The sequence below is a fragment of the Mesoplodon densirostris genome, chromosome 3 (assembly GCF_025265405.1).
Source record: "Mesoplodon densirostris isolate mMesDen1 chromosome 3, mMesDen1 primary haplotype, whole genome shotgun sequence".
Lineage (NCBI taxonomy): Eukaryota > Metazoa > Chordata > Mammalia > Artiodactyla > Ziphiidae > Mesoplodon > Mesoplodon densirostris.
Window position 1 is genome coordinate 91,556,464 of NC_082663.1, and position 26,049 is coordinate 91,582,512.

At 36.7% G+C, this 26,049-nt stretch overlaps 1 protein-coding gene across 1 annotated transcript in view; it reads left to right on the forward strand.

Moving 5' to 3' along the window:
• Positions 1-26,049, forward strand: part of MAN2A1 (mannosidase alpha class 2A member 1) — a 167,577-nt gene that overhangs the window by 47,473 nt on the left and 94,055 nt on the right. The window contains exons 4-5 of the mRNA XM_060093236.1: positions 7,325-7,496; positions 23,387-23,514. Coding sequence (XP_059949219.1) covers positions 7,325-7,496; positions 23,387-23,514 — 300 coding nt within the window. The remainder of the gene's footprint in view (positions 1-7,324; positions 7,497-23,386; positions 23,515-26,049) is intronic.

A 26,049-nucleotide genomic window follows, 5' to 3' on the forward strand; every position in this document is an offset into this window, starting at 1 on the left:
AAATTTGAGAATATTATGTTAAAATGGAAATAACTTGAAGCATGTTGTATTTTTTCAATGTTTATTATCTGGATATAATTATTTTTGACTCAGAATCTTTTTATGTTTTCTTAACAGTTGGTACCTATTTAACTTTTGAGTGGAATTAATGTACTCATTAAAAAATCATTATTGTAGCAGTTAAAACCATAACAGTGTAACAATGATTTGAGGGGCATGCCTTCTTCCGGATGTGTGTTTTTAAATCATCTTAGGGATGACAGAGCCTTTTTAAATATAAAATAGGAACTTAGAGATATTGTTCAAAGATTATTAGGTTAGTATCGGAACAGAGAGTGAACATAGCAGAGCTAATAGTATGTGGTATCTTTGACCTTTGGTCTCATTTCTAGTTGAAGTAGTAAGTTTGCATTTATACTCCACTTGCATTTTTTTCCAGTCCTTTCGGCACCACACTTCATTCATCTATCAGGCACTTACTGAACTCTTGCTGTTGTAGACTGTACCAGGTGCTAGATTCATGAGAACCGACTCGTTTGAAGTTCAGGTTGTAGCATGTGTCTAGGCTTGCTTCTAAAATTTTCAGGACCTGGGGCAAAAGTACATGGAGGCCGTCAGACACTCTGTCTAAACATTTAAAAGTTATAAATCAAACTAATACATTGCTAAATAAAATAGGTCTCTTCCTACTGCCTTGAGAAATAGCTCAGAGATCTGGCAGGACAGGTGTGGGTTTAGATTGCTTGGGCTCCACTTCCCCACTGGAATGTGCTGGTGTTGTGGGGAGAGCCAGCCTCCAGGCGGCCCAGCCCCCTCTCCTCCCAGACCCGGCCTTGTCCTAACCCAGGAGGGGCTCTTCTTGCAGACACCCCAGCGCTCTTCCCACGCCCCTACAAACTGCAGCCCCTTGGCTACTGCCCAGGCTAGTTCGACTGTTCGACCTGCAAGTTCGACTGTCCTGGCAGGTAAAGGCATTATAGAAGGCCCTGGGAGGCTCAGAAAGCTGGCTTGGGGATGTTTGGACACAGATTTCTGGGTCTCGGGGACTCAGAAGGGCAGGGCTGGGTAGGACAGACTGTGGGCAGGCAAGTTCTTTGCCCTGTGGATTTATCATGTGGAAAGGGTTGTGGTCAGAGGAAGAATAGGGAGATCCCCCTCGAGTCCAGTGCTCAGGGTGGGGCAGTCTTTGCCCAGGTCCTAAGGATGGTACTGTGTATGCCCTTGAACCAAATAAAACGAAGTGTTCCTTAAGAGGATCAGGTCTCCGTGAAGTCTGTAGACTTTGAAGCTAGATTGGGTCCAAAATTTAAAAAATAAATTGTATTTTGTTAGTGAACAATTACTAGGTGTGTATTTGTTTATGCACATTAAAAATAAGCAGTAGAGTTTTCAACTTTATTAGTTTTCTGTTTTAGAACTTAAAAAATTTTTATGATAAAATAGTGATAGTGAATTTGGAATTATGCTGGCTGTATAGAACTTCTAATTGTGTACTCTTTGTTTTTAATACTTCCCCACTTATTTAAAATAGTGATTAGGTGTTTTATGGGTGATAGTGTTGTTAGAATGAAAAAGAATAAATTGAAAAGTATTAATGCTGTTCTAGCCCTGGTTCAGTTTCCAAGTGTATTCAAGGGAAAGAAAAAGGCTGTGAATTGACCACTTAAGTAAATCAGTTTGCAACCGAATGTCCCAAGATTATTCAATCTAGAGGTAGGAATATAATTTTATGTCACAAAAATTCATCCCATAAAACTTTTTGTAAAATACTATCTTTGTGATTGGTCTCATGTTGATATACAATTGGAGTTTTACAGTAATTTAGAAAAAGAAAGAGCCAATTCAGTGTAGAAAGGAATACTTGATACGCTATTGTATAAGAGCAGTAAAAGCTAAATTACTGTTATATAACTCAATATTGAAAACTGCAAGAGCCTTTCTTTCAGTTCATTCTTAATTAATTGTGCTGTATTGTAGTGATAGTAGTATCTATTATAGATGAGTTTTATGCAAGGCTTTTAAGTTGACATCTCTGAGCTTGTATTTTGGCTCACGTAAATATCTTTGACATATTTTCTGCATGATTGTTGAAGGCAGAATGGATTAATCAGTCACTGTGATTCCTCTATGAAAACTCCCGTGATAAACTATTATTTGAAATGACCTGAGTTCATAACAACGTATAACTGATGAAAATAAGTAATTGTATTTTTTTAAAAAACCCTTTCACTTATTAATCTTCATAAAGACTATTTTTTCTAAATTTGCCTCTTCTGCTAGGTTTCTAGTGTTTTATTATTGAGTTAATTTTGGAGGCATTCCTCTGTTCATAGTTCATTTCTTTAATTGAGTTATCAGTCAAATAATTAGGGATTAATTTTGACCTTTGTTAAAATTTAGGTAGAAGATAGATGTGATGTCTTAGGGACCATAATTCTAGTAGAGCCATTTAGTAATTTAGATGGTCCTTATTGAGTACATATAATAACATGGTACACAAATTGATGTTACTTACATTTGATTTCAGCTCAGTCTTGCAATACGGAGGTAGATGTATATTAAGTATTATGATGGTATTTGGTAAAGGAGAGTCTCTCTGCATTGCGATCTTCATTTTTTGAATAGTAATAACACTTACTTTTTCTTGTGTGATATTGGTTCGCCAGGGCTGCCTTAAAAAAGTACCACAGATCAGGTGGCTTAAACAACAGAAAATTATTTCCTCACAGTTCTGGAGGCCAAAAGTCCAAAATCAAGGTGTCTGCAGGGTTTGTTTCTTCTATGGGCCTCTTGTCCTGGCTTGTAGATGATCATTCTTCTCCCTTTGTCTTTACATGGTCTTCCCTCTGTGTGTGTCTGTGCCCTGTATGCCTCTTCTTAGAAGGACATGCATGGTACCTTGCAGGTTTTGCAGGTTTGGTTCGAGACCACTGCAATAAAGTGAGTCACACAAATTTTTCCCCAGTGCATATAAAAGTCTTATTTACACTGTACTGTATTCAAAGTGCAATAACATTGTCTAAAAAAACACAACGCACAGACCTTAATTAATAGATACTTTATTGCTTAAAAGTGCTAGGCATCACCGGAGTCTTCAGCCGGTAGAGGATCTTGCCTCGATGTTGCTGGCTGCTGACTGATCAGGGTGGTGGCGGCTGAAGGCTGGGGTGACTGTGGCAGTTTCTTAAAATAAGACAACAGTGAAGTTTGCTGCATCGACTCCTTCTTTCATGAATGATTTCTCCGTAGCATGCGATGTTGCTTGATAGCATTTTGCCTACAGTAAGACTTCTTTACAAATTGGAGTCAGTCCTTTCAAACCTTTCTGCTGCTGCTTTATCAACTACATTTATATAATATTCTAAATCCTTAGTTGTTATTTCAACAGTCTTCACAGCATCTTCATCAGGAGTAGATTCCATCTTAAGAAACCACTTCTTTGCTCATCTATAAGAAGCAACTCCTCATCCCTTAAAGTTTTATCAGGAAATTGCAGCAATTCAGTCATTTTCAGCCTCCACATATAATTCTGGTTCTCATGTTTTTTTCCACCACATTTGCAGTGACTTCCTCTGCTGAAGTCTTGAATCCCTCAAAGTTATCCATGAGGGTTGGAATCAATGTATTCCAAAATCCTGTTAATGTTGGTATTTTGACCTCTTCCCATGAATCGCAGAGGTCCTTAATGGCATCTAGAACGGCAAATCCTTTCCAGAAGATTTTCAGTTAACTTTGCCTAGACCCAGCAGAGGAATCACCGTCTATGGCAGCTATAGTCTTATGAAAGGTATTTCTTTTTTTATTTTTATTTTTTTTTGCTGTATGCGGGCCTCTCACTGCTGTGGCCTCTCCCGTTGCGGAGCACAGGCTCCGGACACACAGGCTCCGCGGCCATGGCTCGCGGGCCCAGCCGCTCCGCGGCATGTGGGATCTTCCGAAAGGTATTTCTTAAAAAATAAGACTTGAAAGTCAAAATTACTACTTGATCCATGAGCTGCAGAGTGGATGCTGTGTGAGCAGGCATGAAACCAATGTGAATCTCGTTGTACATCTCCATCAGAGCTCTTGGGTGACCAGGTGACCATTGCTAATGAGCAGTACTATTTTGAAAGGAATCTTTTTTTCTGAGTACATGGTTTCAGTAATGGGCATAAAGTATTCAGTAAACCGTACTGTAAACAGATGTGCTGTTATCCAGGCTTTGCTCTTCCCTTTATAGAGCACAGGTGGAGTAGATTTAGCATAATTCTTAAGGGCCCTAGAATTTTCAGAATGGTGAATGAGCATTGGCTTTAACTTCACTAGTCACCAGCTGCATTAGCCCATAACAAGACAGTCAACCTGTCCTTTGAGGCTTTGAAGCCAGGCATTGACTTCTCTTCTCTAGCTAAGAAAGTCCGAGATGGCATCTTCTTCCAATAGAAGGCTGTTTCATCTACACGGAAAATCTCTTGTTTAGTGTAGCCACCTTCGTTCATTATCTGAGCTAGATTTTTCTGGATATCTTGCTTCAGCACTTTCTGCTTCACCTTGCACTTTTATGTTATGAAGTTGGCTTCTTTCTTTAAACCTCATGAACCAGCCTCTGCTAGCTTCAAACTTTTCTTCTTTATCTTCCTCAACTCTCTCAGCTTTCATAGAATTGAATAGAGTTAGGGCCTTGCTCTCGATTATTAGGCTTTGACTTAAGGGAAGGTCATGATTGGTTTGATCTTCTATCCAGACCACAAAAGCTTTCTCTATATCAGCAGTAAGGCTGTTTAGCATTCTTATCATTCATGTGTTGATTGAGTAGCAGTTTTCATTTCCTTCAAGAACTTTTCCTTTGCATTCATAACTTGGCTGACTGTTTGGTGCAAGAGGTCTAGCTTTTGGTCTCTCTCAGCCTTTGGCACGCCTTCCTCACTAAGCTTAATCATTTCTAGCTTTTGATTGAAGGTGAGAGACATGTGACTCTTCCTTTCACTTGAACACTTGGAGGTCATTGCAGGGTTATTCATTGGCCTAATTTCAATGTTGTTTTGTATCAGGGAATAGGCAGGCTGGAGGAGAGGGAGAGAGATGGGGAATGGCCTGTAGAGCAGTCAGAACATTGTTTAAGTTCACTGTCTTATGTGGGTGTGGTTTGTGGCACCCCCAAAACAACTGCAGCAGCAACATCAAAGATCACTGCTTACAGTTCATGGTAACAAATATAATAATAATTAAAATTTTTGAAATATTATGAGAATTACCAAAATGTGACAGAGACACAAAGTGAGCAAATGCTGTTGGAAAAATGGCACTGATCGATTTGTTTGACAGATGGTTGCCACAAACCTTCAATTTGTAAAACATGCAACACCTGTGAAGCAAAATAAAGCAAAGTGCAATAAAACGAGTTATGCCTGTATTGGATTAAGGCCCATTCTCATGACTTCATTTTACCTTCATTATCTCTTTAAAGACCTTACGTCCAAATACAGTCACATTCTGAAGTGGGTGCTACTGGGTGTTAGGACTTCAACATGAGTTTCAAGGGGACACAATTCAGCCCATAATGGGGGCATAAAATGAATTCTATGCAAATTGAAGTGTTGGGTAACCAATATGTTTAAGATGTGGAGCAATTTATTTAATGTTTTAAATAAATTGTATACTTTTCAAAATTAGATGTTAAGAATATCTTTTATTTCTCCTTTGACCCAGTTTGATTGTAGAGATGTGGAAGGGGCAATTAAAGACTGATGATGATTATGATAATAATAATAATAGTAGCAGCGGCTATCATTATTATTATTATTAAGTGCTATATTATATACTGGGCTCAGGTCTGAGCACTTGATATTTTTTGTCTCTCAGGGGTGCTGCATGGTCAGCAGGGAGTTAGGGCATCTCCATTTAAGGATAGGTTGAATTTTCTTTGCTTGTCCCTGGGAATCCAGATGTGGATCCTGGCCTCAGTGCTCTGGGACAGGGTCTAGGTTGTACCTTTGTGAAGCAAGATGAGATTCTTTGTAAACCAATATTTCATGAGACATCTTTGCGTTTTCTGTAGGTACAGGCTTTTTATTTAAACATGAAAAAGTTGAATTATTCAGGTAGCATTCTTTGGTGACAAACCAGCTTAAAAGTGCCCCAGATCAAGAAAGTCCTATAAAGAATATTTTACACTGTATTCCTATTTGGCTCATAGCTTCATACCCATCACTTTGTAGGTGCTCAGTAAATAACCGTAGAATGAATAGATTTCACTTAAAGCAAAAGGGAGAAACATAGTCACACTGGCAGTGCCCTTTAGAGGCTTATATTTGCATTGTCAGAATAGTATATTGCCGACTCAGCCCTCGTAGGTTTTTGTTATTTTTTGCCAGCAAATACAGTATGCATTGAATATTCACTTAATTCTAGACAGACAAAAGAAATAGCCAGTTGTATCCCTTGTATCTTAGACCTCCCACATGCTTGAGGCTTGGTAACAATAGCACAGTAGTTAAGCCTGTCTCTATAGAAACTCCCCTTCCTTTTAGATTTCATAGATAAGAGGTTATTCTCAGCAGGGTATATTTTGTGTCCCACCAGTAGGTGGAATTGGTGGCTGTGTATGTTTTGCTTCAGCCACTCATCACGTTGCTTTATTACTCTGCTGGATGGGGCTGTATTTGGAACTATGGGTCTTGTTAAAAATATTTCTTTATAGTTGAATTGCAAATGTCTTTAGATAAAGTTTCCAGGATCTTTGAGATGTAGTAGGAAAAGTCAAAGAACTAAGTTGTCAACATCAATTCTTTTTTGAAAACAACTTTACATAGGTGTGTACATATTTGTTGTTTGATTATTGCTCTGCTGCTGGCTTTTCAGTAGAGTTTGTACTTGTGATTTTCTTTTTCTTAGTTTAGCTTACTTAATGGATAGGAAATTTTAGATGTGGTATGAGAGAGGATAAAATTTTGATTCCATATTATGAGAATATTACTGTCAACTTGTCAACACTGTTCAGATTTTTTTAATTTAAGAAATTCCTTAAATTAGAGATAAATTATAAATAGTTGAATTAGATATTATAATTGTTACATATGAAATGCTTTTTGGCTTTTTCATTTTTCTCATTGATAACTGAATTTGTACAGTTTTCAGAGTATTTTTATCATTTCAATATTAGTGGCTTTTTGAGTCTCACATCCATTTAAGTGGAATTTCATTAACTGAAAACGTTTGCGAAATTTTTAAATATGTTTTTATATGAATGAAACGTGAGGTTATGCAAGGGTAATGCAATGGAATGTGACAGTTTAAATCAGACGTATGAATCAGACCTTTGTGGTATATTTGTGTCTTAATTTAGGTTGGTTGAAGACTTTTGATGACTACTTTCGAGAGAAGACTCAGTATATTTTTAATAACATGGTCATCAAGTTGAAAGAAGACCCACGGAGGAAATTTATGTGGTCTGAGATCTCTTACCTTTCAAAGTGGTGGGAAACTATAGATATTCAGAAGAAGGATGCTGTTAAAAGGTTTGTTTTTTAAAACTTTTTTTTTTAATTTGGTAATATTAAACATTAATTTTACAGTGAAACAGGTGTTGAATTTTTAGAACGTGAAAATTCTTAGCTTTATATCTGAAACTTAAAATATTTCTTCACATTCTGTTTTTCCTTGATTCTGGTTCATCTCTGAAAAAGTGACTTGAAACTTTTCCATTAAAATCCTTGTGTTCCAGCTTTGTCCTAGACATGGAATTACTAGGTCAAAGGGGCTTAATATTTTAAAGATTTTTTGAAGCATATAATCAAAGTGACCCCTGGAAGGGTGGGTTTCAGTGTATTCTTCAGTCTTCCATATAGAAAGTTACCAATTTCTCTGCATATTAGGCAACAATATAATTTTTTCTAAAAGTTTGACCAATTTAAGTGGTGAAAAATGTGAATTTTTTTTTTTTTTTTTTTTTTTTTTCTGTACGCGGGCCTCTCACTGCTGTGGCCTCTCTCGTTGCGGAGCACAGGCTCCGGACACACAGGCTCCGCGGCCATGGCTCGCGGGCCCAGCCGCTCCGCAGCACGTGGGATCCTCCGGGATCGGGGCACGAACCCGTGTCCCCTGCATCGGCAGGCGGACTCTCAACCACTGCGCCACCAGGGAAGCCCTGAATTTTTGATTAGTGATACTGTTCCATGTTTTCTCATATATATAGGCAGAGCTTTTTTTGAATTGCTTGATCATGTACTTTTTCTTACTGATTTGTAAGAATATTTATATACACATACCAACCTTTATTTTTCCTGAAGCTTTATATTTCTTCTTAATTCTTAGTGTTTGATATAAAGACTTTTAAAATTTTTATGTAGTCAGATATATTAATCTGTTTTCTTGATTGACTTTGCTGTCATATTTAATATGCTGTCATATTTAAAATGTCTTACCCAATCCAAGAGATGAGATAGTCTTTTTTTCCCCAATTTAGTTTTTTATTGTTCACTTTTATAAATCCTCCAGTTTATTTTTTTAATGTGGTGTGATGGGAGGTTTTGCTCCCCATGTCTCCCTCCTCCCTGCTCCCAGGACTTTAAGGATTGTCTTAGCATAAATTGCTTTCTTTTACTTATTTAACATCACATATACAGTGCTTACTGTATTACTTCCTGTTTTAAGTACCTTGCAAATGATAACTGATAATCCTCGCAACAATCCTGCGAAGTAGATACAATGACTATGCTGATTTTACAGATAAGGACACTTGTCATCCAGGGTCACCCAGCTGCACATGCTGCACTAGTTACCATCCTGTCCAGCCTGTCCAGCCCCACAGGCTGTTTGTTCCCTTGCACGTTGTGCTGTGCTGCTTCCCTAAGACTTACGTAGTCCATTCTTTTCTACTGACTTGAAGTGCCATCTTTATTGTATTTCAATATGCATTGATTTCTGGGCTTTCTGACCTCTTTCATGGACTTTTCTGTTTAACTTTAATTGTTGCGGCCTTATGTGCTTCAATAACAGTAACAGACAGTTTAAATCTCTTCTTGTTTCTCTTTATTGAAAAGTTCTTTTAATGACCACTTACTTTTCCCAGAGAGCTTTAGAATTAACTTGCTAAATTCTTCCTACCCTATCAAAAAAAAAAAAAAAAGGGATTTTGATAGATATTGACATAAACGTTTAAAGGTAATTTGGAGAGAATTGGTGTTCCATTATTATCTATCAGACATTCCCCGCCCCCACCCCCGCCACCGAGAGCATGCTTAAAATGCTCATAAGAGTGGCCAGGAAGGTGCCATAACTGAAGACTGTAGAGTCTGAGGATCCTGAATGTACCAGGAGTAACTGCCACACCCAAAGGGACTACCCCTTCTCCCACTCGTGCCATGTGTGGCCACGGGAACCAGAGTTGTCAGGATATTCTTCCAGTTATTCTTGACAAGCTGGAATTCCAAAATGTTACATAAAATGTCTTGACTTTTTAAGTTGAAATGTTAGCTAATTTAGGTTAACATACACACACACACAAATCCTTCGTTTACATCGAGTTACCCACTGGTTTGCAGTGTTTCAAAAATTAAGAACAGCCGTGTGAAACCCTGTGGAATTGGTGTTTGTCTATACATATTTTTTCTTTTACTAAGTTTAGAGATTAAAACAGATTTTTTTTTGTCTGTCTAGGTCTTATATTGCTCCTTGAGTACAAATAATACTTCATAGTTTCTTATAATTTTATAGTGTTTTACTCACATTGTTCAGATTTTAAGATTTTATTGCATCTGTAGTTACTTTGTTTGCTTGTTTTTGTTTGTTTTCTTATTATTTGGGGGAATCTGATTTTTTTCCTCATCTTAATTAGATCAGCTAAAGCTTTTACTATTTCTGTTGGTTTTTGTACCCCCCCCAAAATATTATATTTATATTTTACTGGTATTTACTCTTGACTTTTCTGCTTTTATTTAATTCCTTCTACCTATTTTTTACTAATGCTAAATGGGCCAGTTGATTTATTTTAACAAGGAGCATTTCTCCCCCTGTGTTTGCCTTTTTGCTGCTCTTACTAGCTTTCACATTTTTATGTTATTTTTTCCCTAAATATTCTGTATGTATTGTTTTCTCTTTGACTTGAGTATGTTAGGAAAATTTTCAAATTCGTTTTTTTTCCCAGTTATACTTTAGGTGTTAAAAGGTGGTTTTAATGTCTTGTGGTCAGAGAATATGGACTGCACAATTTTTATTCTTTAGATTTTTGAGAAGCAGTGCCATTGATCCCTAAAATTCCAAACTTTTGCCATATATCTAGGTATGTATAACTTATTAAATTTTCCATCTATCAATTCAAAATATTTTTCAGCTTATGTTTTTTTGCTCTTACTAATTAATTACTGGTTTTATTTCATTTGTTTTAGAATTCAGTTATCTAATTGTTAAGTCTCTGGTCTCTCTTTGGCATATGCATTTTAATTTTAATTTTCTGGTTATATTTACTGCATTATGTGAGGTTTTTCTCAAGGTTTTTTGTTTTCTTTCCCACCTCGCATTGTTCTCGATGGTGTGGAGCCTGTTCTTTTCTGGCTTCAAATGCTTGGTTTTAACTATGCTTTTTAATTACCCTTTAGTTCTGGGTTCTTTGTATTGTTGTCCGTAAGTCCAAGCATTTTCCTTTTTTTAAATTCATCCATGAGCAATAACATGTATCCACACCTGGAATTTGTTTCAAAACAGAGAGTGTAACTCGACTCAAAGCCCTTCCTTTTCTAACCAAACACTTTGTTTCCCATCCATTTCACCTGATTTCCTTTTAGGAAATGGTCTCCAAACACAGAAGTCACATCCTTCATTGTCCTGCCCCAAGTCAGATAGGTCAGTTATGATCTGAGCTCAGCTAATCAATATATTATTTCCCAGGGTTCTGAGCCTTTAGAGTGAAGCGAGGGTAAAGAGATGGAAAGAAGGGAAGCAGAATGGAGGGAAGGTTGCAGGTCAGCCCTCACAGCACTGGTGCATCCGCAAGATTTTTCCTGTCCTGTGTCACAGACCCTGTCATGCCTTTAGCACGGCCTCTCATTTTTTTCCAGTCCTTTGTTAAGCCTGGACTTTTAGCCTGTTCTCAGTTCTGTGTACCCAGGACTGTCCCCCAATACATTTCCTGTTCAGAGTCAGTCAGTGTTGCTTGCGACCAAGAAAGCTAGCTGATATATTTCTCCTCAAATCCTTTGTTGGAGAGCTGGGTTCCAGAAAAAACCAAACAAACAGAAAAACTTAATAGATACATAGGTTTGCTCCCATTATTTAAAATTCTGAGCTTCTACTAAGTGGCATTAATGATGGAATTTTTTTGACTACTACTGTAATGCTTATGCAATGGCTTGTTTTTCTCTTTTTGAAGGTGAGTCTGTGGATTAGATATCTGTACCTAAATTTGCAAGCTAGCTGTTGAAGAGAAGAACCTGTTAATTCTAGCAGAGTTCTGTGTAAGCTTTTATTGTCCCTGAAGAATATCAGTTGATTGTGGGAACTTAATAGAAACATAACTCAAGTGATCCTCATAATCTATGCTAGCAATGACTTGTTTGATTCTTCCCCCCATGGCAGCAATATTCAGCTCTATCAGCTTTCAAAAATGAAAATCTAGTTAACTAAAGGGAGATCCATGCAAACAACATCTAGCTTTTTTATTTTGTGTGACTCAGAGTAATTTAATCAAGTATAGTCATGGTTCCTACTTGTAACACATATCCAGTGGATTTAAAAGAAACTACCTTGTTATAATCAGCACATTTTCCATCTACGCTTGTTTTATTTTGAAAATGACTGGTATGCTAACATTCTTTTTACTTTTTAGGCTTTCTATTTGAATACTTTTTGGCTAAATGAAGTTAAGTACTGCATGACGTTTATAATACATCAAAATGTGAACCCTATTCAGAGTCAAACAGCTGAAACATTAGCCTTAGCGTTTCCTTTGACTAGCACCCAGCATATTACATATTCATTTTTCCTCTCTGGGCTCTGAGACATTGAAAGAGTTTTTACATTGCATCTGCTTCTGCTGTTGAGACCAGTGTTCAATTGAGAAGCGCACTGGGCTGTTGGAACCTGGAACAGTTTATGTGTTTACCAGAATCTTGACCAGCTTCTCTGTGTGGACCTTTTGGTATAAAATAAGGCTCCAAATGTGTGAGTGGGGAAGGGTACCATTAGATATTGTGTCTTCACTACATTGCAGGATTTCATTGCTTTGCTGAGACCACAAAGTCTTTATCTAATCTACCATTCTCTTCTTTTTTCCTAGGTTTATAGTTAAGTGAGCCTTCTACCCTGTCCTTATAACTATCTCTGCTTATTGAAATCAGAGAAAAGTTTGAGATTACTTTCTTAAGTAATACAAATAATACAAATCCAAACTTACATTTTGCAAACTTACATGCATTCTGCATTATGAGTTCACTAGAAAAAAAAATACCTTTAAAGTTCTTATACTAGCTAATTTATTATACATTTTATACAGGTCACATTTTGTGCTATTTAACCAAAGCCTGCTGTAAAATTTGCAGAGCAGTGAGAAGTTACAGTGTGTCTTGTGATGTTCAGAGTAAATTGCAGATTTGGATTTAGTTTAAAGCCTAAAGATACATAGCATTTCATCAAAGGAATCAAAGCAGTCTCTCAAAGGAATCAAACCAGTGTCTAAAATAACTTTGATTCTACTAGTTGAAGCAATGGTGTACATTTATTTTAGAAAGTATGTATCCCATCCCCGTTCATCTGGATTGAGGTGTCTTTGCTTTGCTTTCACCTCTCATTCACTTCAGCTGCTGGCTTCTGTTTACATCAGCTATAGGCAAAAGCCATGAGGACTTCTCAGCCACTCTGTCTGTTGGATACTTCTTCAGTCCTCTGGGAGGATTTCTTTGCAGCATTGACACTGACCACTCCATTCTCCTTAAAATTCTTTCTTTCTTTCTTTCTTTCTTTTTTTTTTTTTTTTTTGTCTTCTGTGAGCCAGAGCTCTTTCTCTCCTGGTTCTAGTCCTACACTGCTGAACATCCCTTTGTCATCATCCCTCTGACTCCCTCCCCTGCTCTTTCCTAAATATCCCAGTTCTCATCTGTGGGGTAGCACCATTGGTTCTCCTCGTTTTGCATGCCCTGCCACACTGTTGTTTTAATTTCCAGGTGTGTGGGCTGCTTCCAGATCTAAAGCTCTAACCTTGATTTCGTTCTTCTTCCCTAGTTAAGGGTAACAGTAACAGCTAACACTATTGAATGCTTACTCTGTACTCAACGTAGGAGGCTTGTTCTAAACACTTAGATGTATTCATTCAGCCCATGCTGTAACATCCCTATGTGTTAAGATCCTTCATTATTCTCATTCTACTGCTGAGGAAACCAATGCAGAGGTGGTAAGGAATGCGCCTAAGGTCCCCCAGCAATTAAGGATGGAGTGAGGACCAGAACCAGGAAGGCTTACCCTAGAACCAGTGCTCCTACCCACTGTGTGCTCTGCCTTTCGGTCTGCTGTTCATGTCGTCCAGTCAGTCCCCACAAGCATGTCAGCTGTGCCTTTTTAGTATCTCTGCACAGTCACACACACACACACACACACACACACACACACATACACCACCACCACCACCCCGATCCATCCCCCTTACTCTTGTTTCCTGCTTTAATGAAAACCTCCAACTGGTCTTCCTGTTTCCAGCTTTGCCACTTCCAGGTGTCCTCCATTTCACCCACAGAATTAGGTTTCTAATATATGAGTCTGCCCATGTCTCTTCTTGGCTTTCAAATGCTTCAGTGACAATTAATTGTCAAAAGGTACAGCCCAACCTCCTTTGCCTGGCACATCCTTGCTTTTGTCCTCTGATTTCTCCCTGCTTGTCCACCCTTACCTCAGATCACTTCCTGCCTCACACCCCACTCTTAGCCATGCTGAGCCACGTGGGTGTCCTCAGTCACAGGTTATTTCCTGCTTCTTAGGAACTTGCCCATGAGTTTAGCTGAGAATATTTTTATCCTTTTGTACGTTGGATAATCTCAGTCCTATTTATTCTTCAGTACTCAGCTGAAATATTACCACATCTCCAAAGCCTTCCTGTATTTTCTCCATCATCTATTCAACAAATACTGACTGTGCTAGACTCCAGGGATATAGGAAGTGAGTGAGACTTACCTGATCCCAACTCTCAGGGCAGAGCAAGGAAGACAATATAATTAACACAGTATCAGAATAAAGCATTTCCTTCTATGGAAGCAAGAAGTGGGTCTTGGGCTTCCCTGGTGGCGCAGTGGTTGAGAGTCCGCCTGCCGATGCAGGGGACACAGGTTCGTGCCCCAGTCCGGGAAGATCCGACATGCCGCAGAGCAGCTGGGCCCGTGCGCCATGGCTGCTGAGCCTGCGCGTCCGGAGCCTGTGCTCCGCAACGGGAGAGGCCACAACAGTGAGAAGCCCGCGTACTGCAAAAAAACAAACAAACAAAAAGTGGGTCTTGGAAAGCTTCCTGAAGCAGGTGGTATTCAAGCTGAAACTTGAAAGGCTGTTAGAACTAGCCAGGTATAAAGTGGGTGGCAGAAGGTGGGGAAGGAATTCCAAGTTATGAGAGGAGAATTGTGATCATGGGCCAGGGATTAGCAAGAACATGGCATGTTCAAACACCTGAAAGAAGTTTATTAGGCTGCAACAGTGCAGGGGAGGGTGTGCATGCAAGGGCTGAGTGATATGTGGTTATCAGGGAGATGCAGATTAAAACAAGATATATAAAAGAAGATACTATCCCAAACACTTTAGAATGGCTAAAATCAAAAAGACTGACAACACCAAGGCTTAAAAAGAATATGCCGCAACTGGAATTCTCTCCAAGGTTAAATATACATCATGTGACCTGGGAGCTCCTTCCTAGGAATTTATCCAAGAAAAGTAAAAACATGTTCACCAGTGTTTTGGTGAACAGGAAACAGTTCAAATGTCCATCAATAAGATATTGGATTAAAATTTTGTGCCATATTTAAACAATGGAGTACCACTCAGCAATGAAAAATAATGAGTTACTGAAATACACAGAAGTATGAATGAATCTAACAAACACATTAGCAAAAGAATCCTGACACCAAAGAGTATTGTATGACTCCATTTTATGAAGTCTGAGAGTAACTAAACTAATCTATTGTGATATAAATCACTAAGAATGTCTTTTTTGTGGGGGGGGCGGAGTAAGGTAGGAATTGATTGGAAAGGGGCAGAAGGGAACCCTCTGAGTTGTTGGGAATAGCCTATGTCTTGAGTGTACAAATATCAGTTGTTTCGGGTAGTAACAGGCGTATAAACAGTTGTCAAAATACATCAAACTGGACACATGTATATTATGTGTTGTTATATCTCAATTATAAATACTTTAGAAAATACAGTACATCCATAAACATAATGATATATGTCTGTTTATTAAGATGGAAAGATGTTCATGGTATATAGTACTAAGTGAAATAAATTGATCAAAAACTATGCCTACCATAACCCTTTATGCATTTATAGCAAGATATTGAGTGGATTTTTAAATTTTATTCTTCAACCTCATATATTTTCTGGTTTATTTGAATGAACAGTTTATTTTGTTTTAGAAAAATGAGAAAATGAAGTAATATTTACTATACAGTGAAATATTAAAGTATATCTAATTATTAAAACTTAAACTATTAATTCAATCATTTAATATAAGAAATATTCTTAAATAAAATTTCGTGACTATGTTATGCTATAGTTTTGTTTGTTTTTAGTGCTTAGGAGAAATCAGGGTAGTATAACATTTATAGTTTGGGAAACATTTTTATTTAATTCATATTTTAATATAAGCCTGAATATATAAAGGGTATACAATGAAAGGTAAGGTGCTGACTACTCCTGTCTTCTTGGCATCTAACTCTTCGAACAGGAGGCAGCTACTTTGACCAGATGCTTATCTAATTTATAGATACACAGGAAAAATATGTGCATGTACATATGTGCAAAGGCACATTCATATTATACAAATGATAACATGCCATGCACATTGTGCTTTTTTTTTGAGTGTGTCTCTTTTTTTTATTGTGGTAAAATGTACATAACTTAAAATTTACCATTTTAATGATTTTATGTGTGACATTCAGTGGCATTACATATATTCACATTGTCTTGCAACCATAACCATCTCCAGAACTTTTTCATCATCCCAAACTGAAATGCTATACCTATTAATAACTCCCCATTCCCCTTCACCTCTGCCCTGGTAACCACCATTCTGCCTTCTGTCTCTATAAATTTGACTATGCTAGGTGCCCCATATAAGTAGAATCATACAATATTTGTTTTTTTGTGTGTCTGGCTTATTTCACTTAACATAATGTCTTCAAGGTTCATCCATGTGGAAACGTGTCAATTTCCTTCCTTTCTAGGACTGAATAATATTCCATTGCATGAATATACCATGTTTTGTTTTTTCATTCATTCATCAATGGACGTTTGGATTGTTTTTACCTTTTGGCTATTGTAAAAATGCTGCTATGAATATGAGTGTACAAGTATCACTTTGAGTCCTTGCTTTCAGTTCTCTTGTGTATATACCCAGAAGTGGGATTGCTGGATCATATAGCAGTTCTATGTTTAATATTTCACAGAACTCCCATACTGTTTTCCACAACAGCTGCACCATTTCACATTGCCACCAGTAGTACCTGAGCTTTCCAGTTTCTCCACATTCCTTATCAACACCGGTTTCCTGTTTTTCTTTTCTTTTCTTACTTTTTTTTTGTTTTTGGATAACAGCCCCTAATGGGTTTTGTACCATGGTTTTTAAACTTAATATATCTTGGAGAACCTTTCAGGAACCTTTCTTTTTAAAAACTATATAAAAGTGTTATGAGTGGGCCTTAATTTATGTAACTTCTCCTGATTAATGACCCTGTAGTTTTGTTTCTGGTCTTTTGTGAATGCATAGAGTGTATCTTTATCTTTAGTGTATATAGTCATCCGTTGATAATCCTCAGGGGGTTGCTTGCAGAACCTGCCCCATATACCCAAATCCTTATATAAAATTGAGTAGTATTCGCATTTAACCTACGCACATTCTACTGTGTACTTGAAATCATCTTGAGATTACTTATAATATTTAATACAATGTAAATGTTATGTAACTAGTTGTAAATACAATGTCAATGCTATGTACATAGTTGCTAGTGTGTGGTAAATTCAAGTTTTTCTTTTTGAAACTTTCTGGAAATGTTTTTCTTTTTAAAATTTTCCTTCAAAAGTTGATTGAATTTGTGGATGCAGAACCTGTGGATATGTAGGGCTGACTGTACAGTGCTTTTATTTATTTTTATGTATTTTCTGACTTCATTTTAATGAGCAAAGATAAAAGTATATATGCATTTTAAAATTTGATAGTTACTGCCAGCCTTAAGTAACAATACCTATTTGTAAATATCCTTGACATCACATGTTACACAACTTTTTGATCTCATTGAAGTCTTAATTTGCATTTCCTCATGAGTGATATTAAACTTCTTTTCATTTTTAGGAGCTAGTTATTTCTGAAATATCTGCTTCATATCTTTTGTTTGCTTTTCTTTTGGGTCATTGGTACCCTTTTCTTGTAGGAACGCCCAGATTTAAATGGCGAGCAAAACAGATATGATTCCTGCCTTCATGAGCTTACAGTCTGTTGAGGGACAAAGACAGTAAACATTCAGATGTGTTATTAAATTTTGTGATAAATGCTATGAAAGAAAAGTTTTGGATTTTATGAAAGATAACAACTTAGGTGGGGTTTGGGTGGAGTGTGGTAGCCAGAGAAGGCTCCTGATGGATCTGCTATGAGCCAGTGAGGTAAATACTGGGAGGAAAAACATTCCAGACAGAGAGCATGGACTGCAAACTCAAAGAAAGGGTATGACTGGAATGAAGTGAGGAAGAAATGAGGAGATGACTCATTGGCCATCTGTCCCTGGTATACTCTCTAAAGACGGGTGTCTATAATACTCAGAGGTATATGATGAGTTTCCCCAATTATTATGTGAGGGGTTTTTAAAACAATCTTATTTTTACTCTCTTATTAGATATTCCTCATGAAAGGCATACGAGTCAGATAATCTGATGAGCAAATGCTTTTAGCCTATTAATTGATTCATTGGGAGCCTCCATCTTTTTTAATTTTCTGTTTAACTAATTTTTTATTTAAGAATGAATCACTGTACATCATCTTGTATTATTTCATATTTCCCCATACAAATTCAACTCGTTTTCTCATGTGAAATTAATTTGTGATTCTTTGAAGCTTGCTAAATAATGCATTGTTTACTACTAAGTTATCTGTAACAATTTCCCCATTAGGGAAAAAGCTCTTTGAGACTATGCTTCTGTGTGTGACCAAATTTCAAATGTGCGATGTGTCTACATAGGGGAAAAAGTGACACTCAGAGAAAATGATTTGCAACTTCTTGTGCTTGGCAAGTAAATTCATAAATGTAAATTCTGGATCTTGGGCAAAGTGAGTTGTGACAGATATGCTCAGCTTAATTTTGATCAGTATTTTCTTAAGGTTTTTATATCAGATTCTCAAGCAGAGAAATTGTAGAAACAGAGAAGTACATAATGGCTTACAAATCAACCATTTAAAAAAGTAAAATAAGGGTGTTGTTAATTGTAAAAGTTAGTGCCTGTTTTCCTATTTTCTGAATTTGCTGCATGTATATACTCCTTTCTCTCCTTCTCTTTCCCTGTCTTTTCATTTGTTTCTGGATCTCTTGTTTGTTAGAAAATATTAGGAAGAGCATTCATGCAAAAAATTTGCCAGAAACCAGAGCGTCTCTTGGTAGAAATTAAGCAATAGACCCTATGAGGTGGGCACATCTTCTTTGATTTTGTACTTCCCTTTTCAGAGTTAAAACAGTGGTTGTTATTGGGGAATTAGATCTGGGTAACTTTTATTTACAATTTTCTGCATCCTTTCACTTTTATCATTAAAACAATAGGCATTGCTCTCCTAAAAGTAGTATAAGTAGTATGCCTGTTTTCTTTTTTTTTTTCAGAACAAACAACCTTCTATTGAAGTATAGTTGATTTACAATGTTGTGTTAGTTCCAGGTATACAGCAAAGTGATTCAGTTATGCATATATATATGTGTGTATATATATATATATATATATATATATATATATATATATATATATACTCTTTTTCAGAGACTTTTCCATTATAGGTTATTAAAAGATATTGACTATAGTTCCCTGTGCCATACAGTAGGTCCTTGTTGTTGTACTCCCCTGACAGTTGCAGAGAAATAGCTCAATTCATGCTTGTTGAGCACTGAGTGGAAATACTTGGAAGCACCTGTACTTATTCTAAGTAACTTTTTCTATAGGTGTTTCCCATTACCTGATTTTTAAAAAATTACGAAGGTGTTGAATGTACAGCTTGCAGTCTCTATTAATTTTATTTTGTGTTGCTAACAATGGCGATTTTAAATATGGTACTTTTTGTAGGCTAACATAGCTTTTCTGCTATTGCTTATAAATATTTTTCTCAGTATTTCCTGGAGTGTTGTTTCTGTAAGACTGTCAGGCCTACTTTTTGTACCTATCACTACCTGATGATGATGGTGGCTGTGCTTTTCAGTCATTAGGTCAGTGTTTTCCTCATGTATATTTGGACCATTTTGTTTTCCTGTCATTCTTCAGGTGCTTCTTAAGTGCTTATCACATATGTTCTAGAAATCAGGGGTATACATGGCAAATGTGTGCACTTCTGCAGTTTTTATGTGTGCATGTGTATTTTTTGTTTGTTTGTTTAACTGGTCAAGTGGCATGTGTTTTTGCCTAACACAGTGAATATTTTATATCAAGCCTGACCTTCCTGCCTGTAAGAATGTCTGGTTTATAATCTGGTTTTCACCATTCATATGTATAGACTAGGGAGAACAGGCAGTTGAGTGAAGTAGGAGTACTCACTAACCTAATTATTTGGCCAGGTGTCCACTCATTGTCACATTGCTTCATATCTTAAATCATGTTGTCTATTTTCTTCCATTTTGTTCTACCTGATTAGAGAAACTTTCTTAAGAAAAACTAAAACCTAAGTCCTTTCTGGCCTGCTATCATGACATCACTTATGCCTCTTCTGACCTCCTCATGTAGTTTTTATTAAAAACCTGTGTGAGCCATTTCAAATATCAGTCCTTTGGCTTCCACGACATAATATCTTGGCTTTCTTATGAGTTTGTTTTAAATCACTCTGCCTGAAGATTAAAAAAAATAAACCGCAATCCATTCTTCCCCACTAATTTAATGGCTGTTTTAATAATATAAAAATTTTAAAAATTTATTTCTCAACTTTATATTCTGACCCACTGATGTGTCCATTTCTGAGTAAGTCACAGTTATATGGTAGCTTTTTAAACTATAAAAACGCCTTTTACCAAGGAGAAGTGCAGGTTGTTCCTCATTACTCTTTTCTAGAATGTCTCAGGTCATAGTCACAGATTTGTTCTTTTTATCTTTAACATTTCTTTTCACCTCAATTTCCTCTTATATTTTCCTTCTTCTTGGTCCTTAACTCTCCTTTTGACTGTTATCTCCAGACTTCCCATCCTTCTCTATTTCATCTTTGTTTCATTCCTCCAAAACTTAATTTTACATTGGCCTTTTCCCCTAAACTTAGTTTTCTTTTTCAGTTAGGTCCTTTTGGCTGCCTCACTGTCACATCAAATAGCCTTATCCAAATTTATATTTATTACTGCAAAATGATTCCCTTCTCAACTGAACTGCACTGTCTATGTATATTAACACCACCACCCCATTAGACCCCTGGAATCAAAGCCCTAAGTCATTCGTACTTTAATCCTTTCTTCTATGTCCAGGTATTTCTCGATTCCCACTGATGCTTCATGAAGCATCTCCTCTCTCTCCCTCCCTGTTCATTTCTCCTACACGAATCATATTCCGGGTCATGTCACTTTATACCTATATTATTCACACTCCTTTTTAACTGACCCTTCCCTGTTCAACTTATTTTGCATATGTCTGTGAACTTCATCTAATAACAAATTTTATGTTACTACTAATTTTAAACTGAGAATCTCATTCACTCATTCCCTCTTCACCTAACAACAGAGTACCCATTAAATGCCAAGTAAGCTTCTCAGTGCTGGGCCTGGAAAAGTGAACAAAACATGTCCTGGTCCCTGCTCTCTTGGAGCTTATGTTATAATGGTGGGTGGGGTGAGGAGGGAGAGGAAGCAGTAAATGAACAAGGCCATTCTGGTTTGTGAAAAATACTATTGTGTGATAGAGTGTGGAGGTGCAGTGGGAGTGTTGATTTAGGCTCTGTGGCCCAGAGACTTTGTGGGTGTCCCAGAGACTTTTATTTGAGCTGAGAAATGAGGGCAGCTAGGATCAGCCAGGTTGGGAAAGACAGGAGAGAAGAAAATAGATAAGAAAATTCTGAAAAACATTTTAATGCCTCCCCCATAGAAATAGATAGGATAGTCTTTAAAGTAATCATTGTGTACAGATAAGAACTCTGTACACAATCACAGTAGCATCTCAGGCATCATGCGGAGGGGGAAGGGATAAATTATTCACAGATAGAGCTGAGGAAATATAATATGTGTCATTCTTTGCTTGGTTGGCTGTTTCTTGGAGCCCATTTATGCCTATGGGACAGGGAATATGTAGCAAAATAAAACTGATATAGGTGAGAAATTCCATCATTGGAGTGACTTTTTTCCATTAATATTCAGATTACTTAATTTATAGTTTCTATTCTCTATTCAAGAGCAGCAAAGAATTTGTTTTTACCGATTTATTTCTGATATTTTCCAGAAGATCTGTTTATTGGAATACTGAGATAAGGAGGTCAAGTTTCTATATTTGATGACTAGAGATTAAGTCCCAAATCTGTCCTGACATCTCAGGCTTCCAAATACTGCTCATAGGCGTAAGGGGTGGGACTGGTCCGTGGCTTCCAGGGTGTGGCTAAATCAGGCATTCACCAGAAAGACAAGAAGAACTAACTGTAAGCAAAGTCCCATAGGCAGTAAGAGTGGGACAAAATAGCCTTGGATTTAGTTGTGTTCTTAAAGAAATACAATTTTTAGAAATTTCCAGCTTCTTTCTTACAAGTTCTTGATGTGGGCCTGTGAGAATCTGAGGTTTGCCTGGAACATTGGAGTTTCTTTAGACACTATATAATGAGCCATCATATTCTCCATATGAAATTGTATTATTTGGTGATCCCCATGGTAATACAGATGTAGTTAATATCTTTTTATTTTATACAAGGAAATCATTCATGTATTCATTCATTTTTAGAAATTGTGTCCATTATCCACTCTGTCATTGGTTCTATGAGCACGCATATGTTTGAAAAAATTGGATGTTCTGTTAATGCTGTGGCTTCTGTTACATGCTTTGTAGGAAAATGTTTATTCTTTATGCCTCTGGTCTGTTTCAACTAAATTTGGCTTGGTGCTTGGCTGTTAGCTATAGGCATTCAGTGATGTTTATCCTTATTAAAGCTGCTTTTGCTTCTGAAATTTTACATCGTTTTCAAAAACCACCTTGTCGCAAACTCAAAAGTCTGTGGCACTTAAAAGGCTTGCTTAAGTTCTTGACATTTACACTTCCTCAGGTAGTTCTTCAAATTTTTAATAGTTGATGATTTTTTTCTGTCTCTGAGGAAGGTGTCTTCTTGTAACAATTTAGTTCTCCAGGGCTGTGGTCTAGTTACTTTGTATAGTATTATGGTAAAGAGCACTCAATGAACAGATAATGATAATGTTAGAGCTTTTGGCTCAATAATGAAAGATAAACTACATAGCCTACATTATAACTGACTGGAGCAGGGTGCTTTATAATGTTTTCTGTATTCCCAGTAGCATGTGATATTTACTAGCTTTACTTTTATTTTTATTACTTCTGTAGTTTGCATGATTAACTTATCAGTGTCAGAAGTACTAAAATAAGTCCTCATTTTTCAGCATAGGTGTAATGAAACAAATATTGTGCTTAAAATGACAGTCCTCCAATTAACACTCATCAAGCATATACTCAGGTATTTGCTAGGTGCTCTGCAAGATTCAGAAGTAAATCAGACGTGGCTGCTGACATCAGGAATCTTTGAAGTTGTGTGGGAGATTTTACCCGTATGAAATAGAACTTCCAGAGTGACCTGCGTGGCTTTGCCTAGGGCAGGAGGGGCAGATACTTTACTGAGGACACTTTATCACCAGGGTCCCAAAGTTGAAATTCATCCACTGGTTTAAAAAAAAAAAATTAACAACTAGTGTAAATACTGGTTACATTTAAAGGCTGTCTCTAATGTTTATGATGTCTTACATTTTTATTTGAACTTTTCTTATATATGTTAATGTAAACTCTTATGTTATTTTCTCCCTAGTTTACTAGAAAACGGTCAGTTTGAAATTGTGACAGGTGGCTGGGTTATGCCTGATGAAGCTGCTCCACATTATTTTGCCTTAATTGACCAACTCATTGAAGGACATCAGTGGCTGGAAAAAAATCTAGGTATGTATTCGTATCTTTCTCTTTCATTTGGACTACTTTGGGCAATTAATTTTGGGGAATGTGAGATGGGGCTTTTTATTTTTTTTAATAACTAATTTTTCTAGCACTGATTATTACTGAATAATTTATTTTTATTGATTTATGATGTTTCTTGGATCATAATCTCAGTTACATAGATATAATATGGTCACTCTTAGGGTCATCTACCTTGTTTCACCTATTATTTTATCAATTTTACCTATTTATTAATTTTAGTATTTTTTTCCTAAAACTATCCCCCTGGGATTTTAATTATATATTAGTTAAGACACTTGATCATAAAAGGCAAAAACCTAGTTTACTAGCTTAAGCAAAGAAAGAAAAAAAGGAAAGAAAAATGTTAGTTTTGTCATTGAGAATTCCAGAGATAGGGTAGCTTCAGGTAAGGTTGGATCCAGAGGACTTAGATTATGTTGTCGGGATACTGTCTCTTGACTCTGCCATAGACAACCAGGACTCTGATCTTCTTGGTCTAACAATTAGCAGGAGTTTTCCTTAATACCTTACCTAATTGACCCCCTTTGGGTTAGGCGCTTATCTCTGAGCCAGTTTACTGAGGCCAGAGTTAAAGGAGCTGAAATCACTGAGGCCTGGTTAATTTGATGGAAATGATCATGTGGGGAGAGTGGTTTGGGGCAGGGTCAGCCTTGCCTGAACCATGTGAATGGGTCCTCCATGGGGAAGAGGTATCCTGTTACAACAAGAAGTGGGGAAAGGTATTCTGAACTGATAAAATCAGATGTTCATACAACTCATAAGAACATGGGACTACTCGAAATCTTTGTGATGTCGAATATTTGCATTCTGCAACATGGTATGTAATTGTTTTCAAATATTTCATATCTCTCAGTACAATTTTGTAGTTTATGGTAAATATACATGTTTTTATTGAAGTTATTTCTAAATATTTTATTATTTTGAAGTATTCTTCTGTTAGGGATAAAATCCCCCCACCCCCATTAATATTTTATTTACTTTTTATTTTGGAATAATTTCAAACTTAAAAGTTGTAGGAATACTACAAAGAACTCCCATACGGCCCCCAACCAGATTCACCAGTCATTATTTTGACACATTTGCCTTATTTTTTCCTCTTTCCGTATTGTTATTGTTTTGATTGTTACAGAGTAAGTTGCAGATATCATACCTGTGCTGATAAGAGTTAACATAGCAGATCTGAAACTGCTATCCTTAGAAAGATCTTGCTTGCAAAGTTGGCTGTTGGCTGGTGTCTGAGGACTTGGATTTCTTAAATGATGAGTGACTCACTGTGTTTAAACTGTCCAAACAGTGCATTGTATGGTAAACACTTGTTTCCCTTCTGGGAGTCTAGAATCATATTATGTACTAGACAGAGGGTGCCTGCATGACCAGACCCCAGTAAAAAGCTTGGACACTGAGTCTCTAGTGAGCTTTCTGGGTTGACAGCATTTCAGGTATTGTCACCATTCACTGGTGGAGTAATTAACTCATCCTGGGTGATGCCACAGGGAGAGAACTCTTAGAAGCTTGTACCTGGTTTACTGTGGACTCTGCCCTGTGTGCCTTTTCTCTTTGCTGATTTTGCTTTGTATCTTTTCACTATAATAAATCATAGCTGTGAGTATGACTATATGTCTAGTGCTGTAAGTTTTCTTACGTCGTGAAATCTGGGAGTGGACTTGGGGACCTCCTACTCAGTGCCACTTTTCTTAAATACTTAATTATATTCTAAGCCAAAATATTCACTTTATAAACCTCAGTTTTTGTGGATTTTTTGATGTTTAGCTTTTATGGATGTGTAATTTACATGCAGTGCAACACATAAATCTTAACTGTAGAGTTTGAGTTTTGACAAATGTTAACTCTGACTGCACCTTGTAAAGTAGAGTAGTGTTCTCAGTTTTGTTTAAACAGTTTATAACAACATGTTGTTTTGGACACTGTTTTTACATTTGGTTATGGGATGCTTTTTAAATTGCTTAGTCTTTGGTGGTTAATTTCTGCCTTTACTAACTTTATTATATAAATTTGACCATTAGAAACTAAGTTTGAGTTTTTAAGGTTATCTTTTGCCTAAAATATCCATTTTGTAACTGTTCTCTGACTCCTCTTAAGCTTTAATATTAGACACATTTGGAATAATCCATTTTTATTAATTATATTATTCATGTTGCTCATGTTCTAATTTTTAAGTCTATTAGATTTGCCAAAAACTGAGTGATGTATTTTACTCTTTTTAATGATTGTTTCCTGTAATTTTTCTTGTTTTTACTTTTTTCTATTTTGACAGTCTTATTCTTACATGAAAACACAAAATCTTTCCTGGTTTTATTGGCATATGTACCCTCTTTATAAAATTTTGGATTTTTCATATACTGCATTTCCCCCCTAAGTTTGTCACTTGCCCCCTTTAAAAAAAAGATAGGCTTATACCAAGGAAACTCCTAGAAGGATACTGGGGTCCCCTCTATGTGTCTCCCTAGCTTCTACCTCATTTCGTATCAGTTTTTAAAA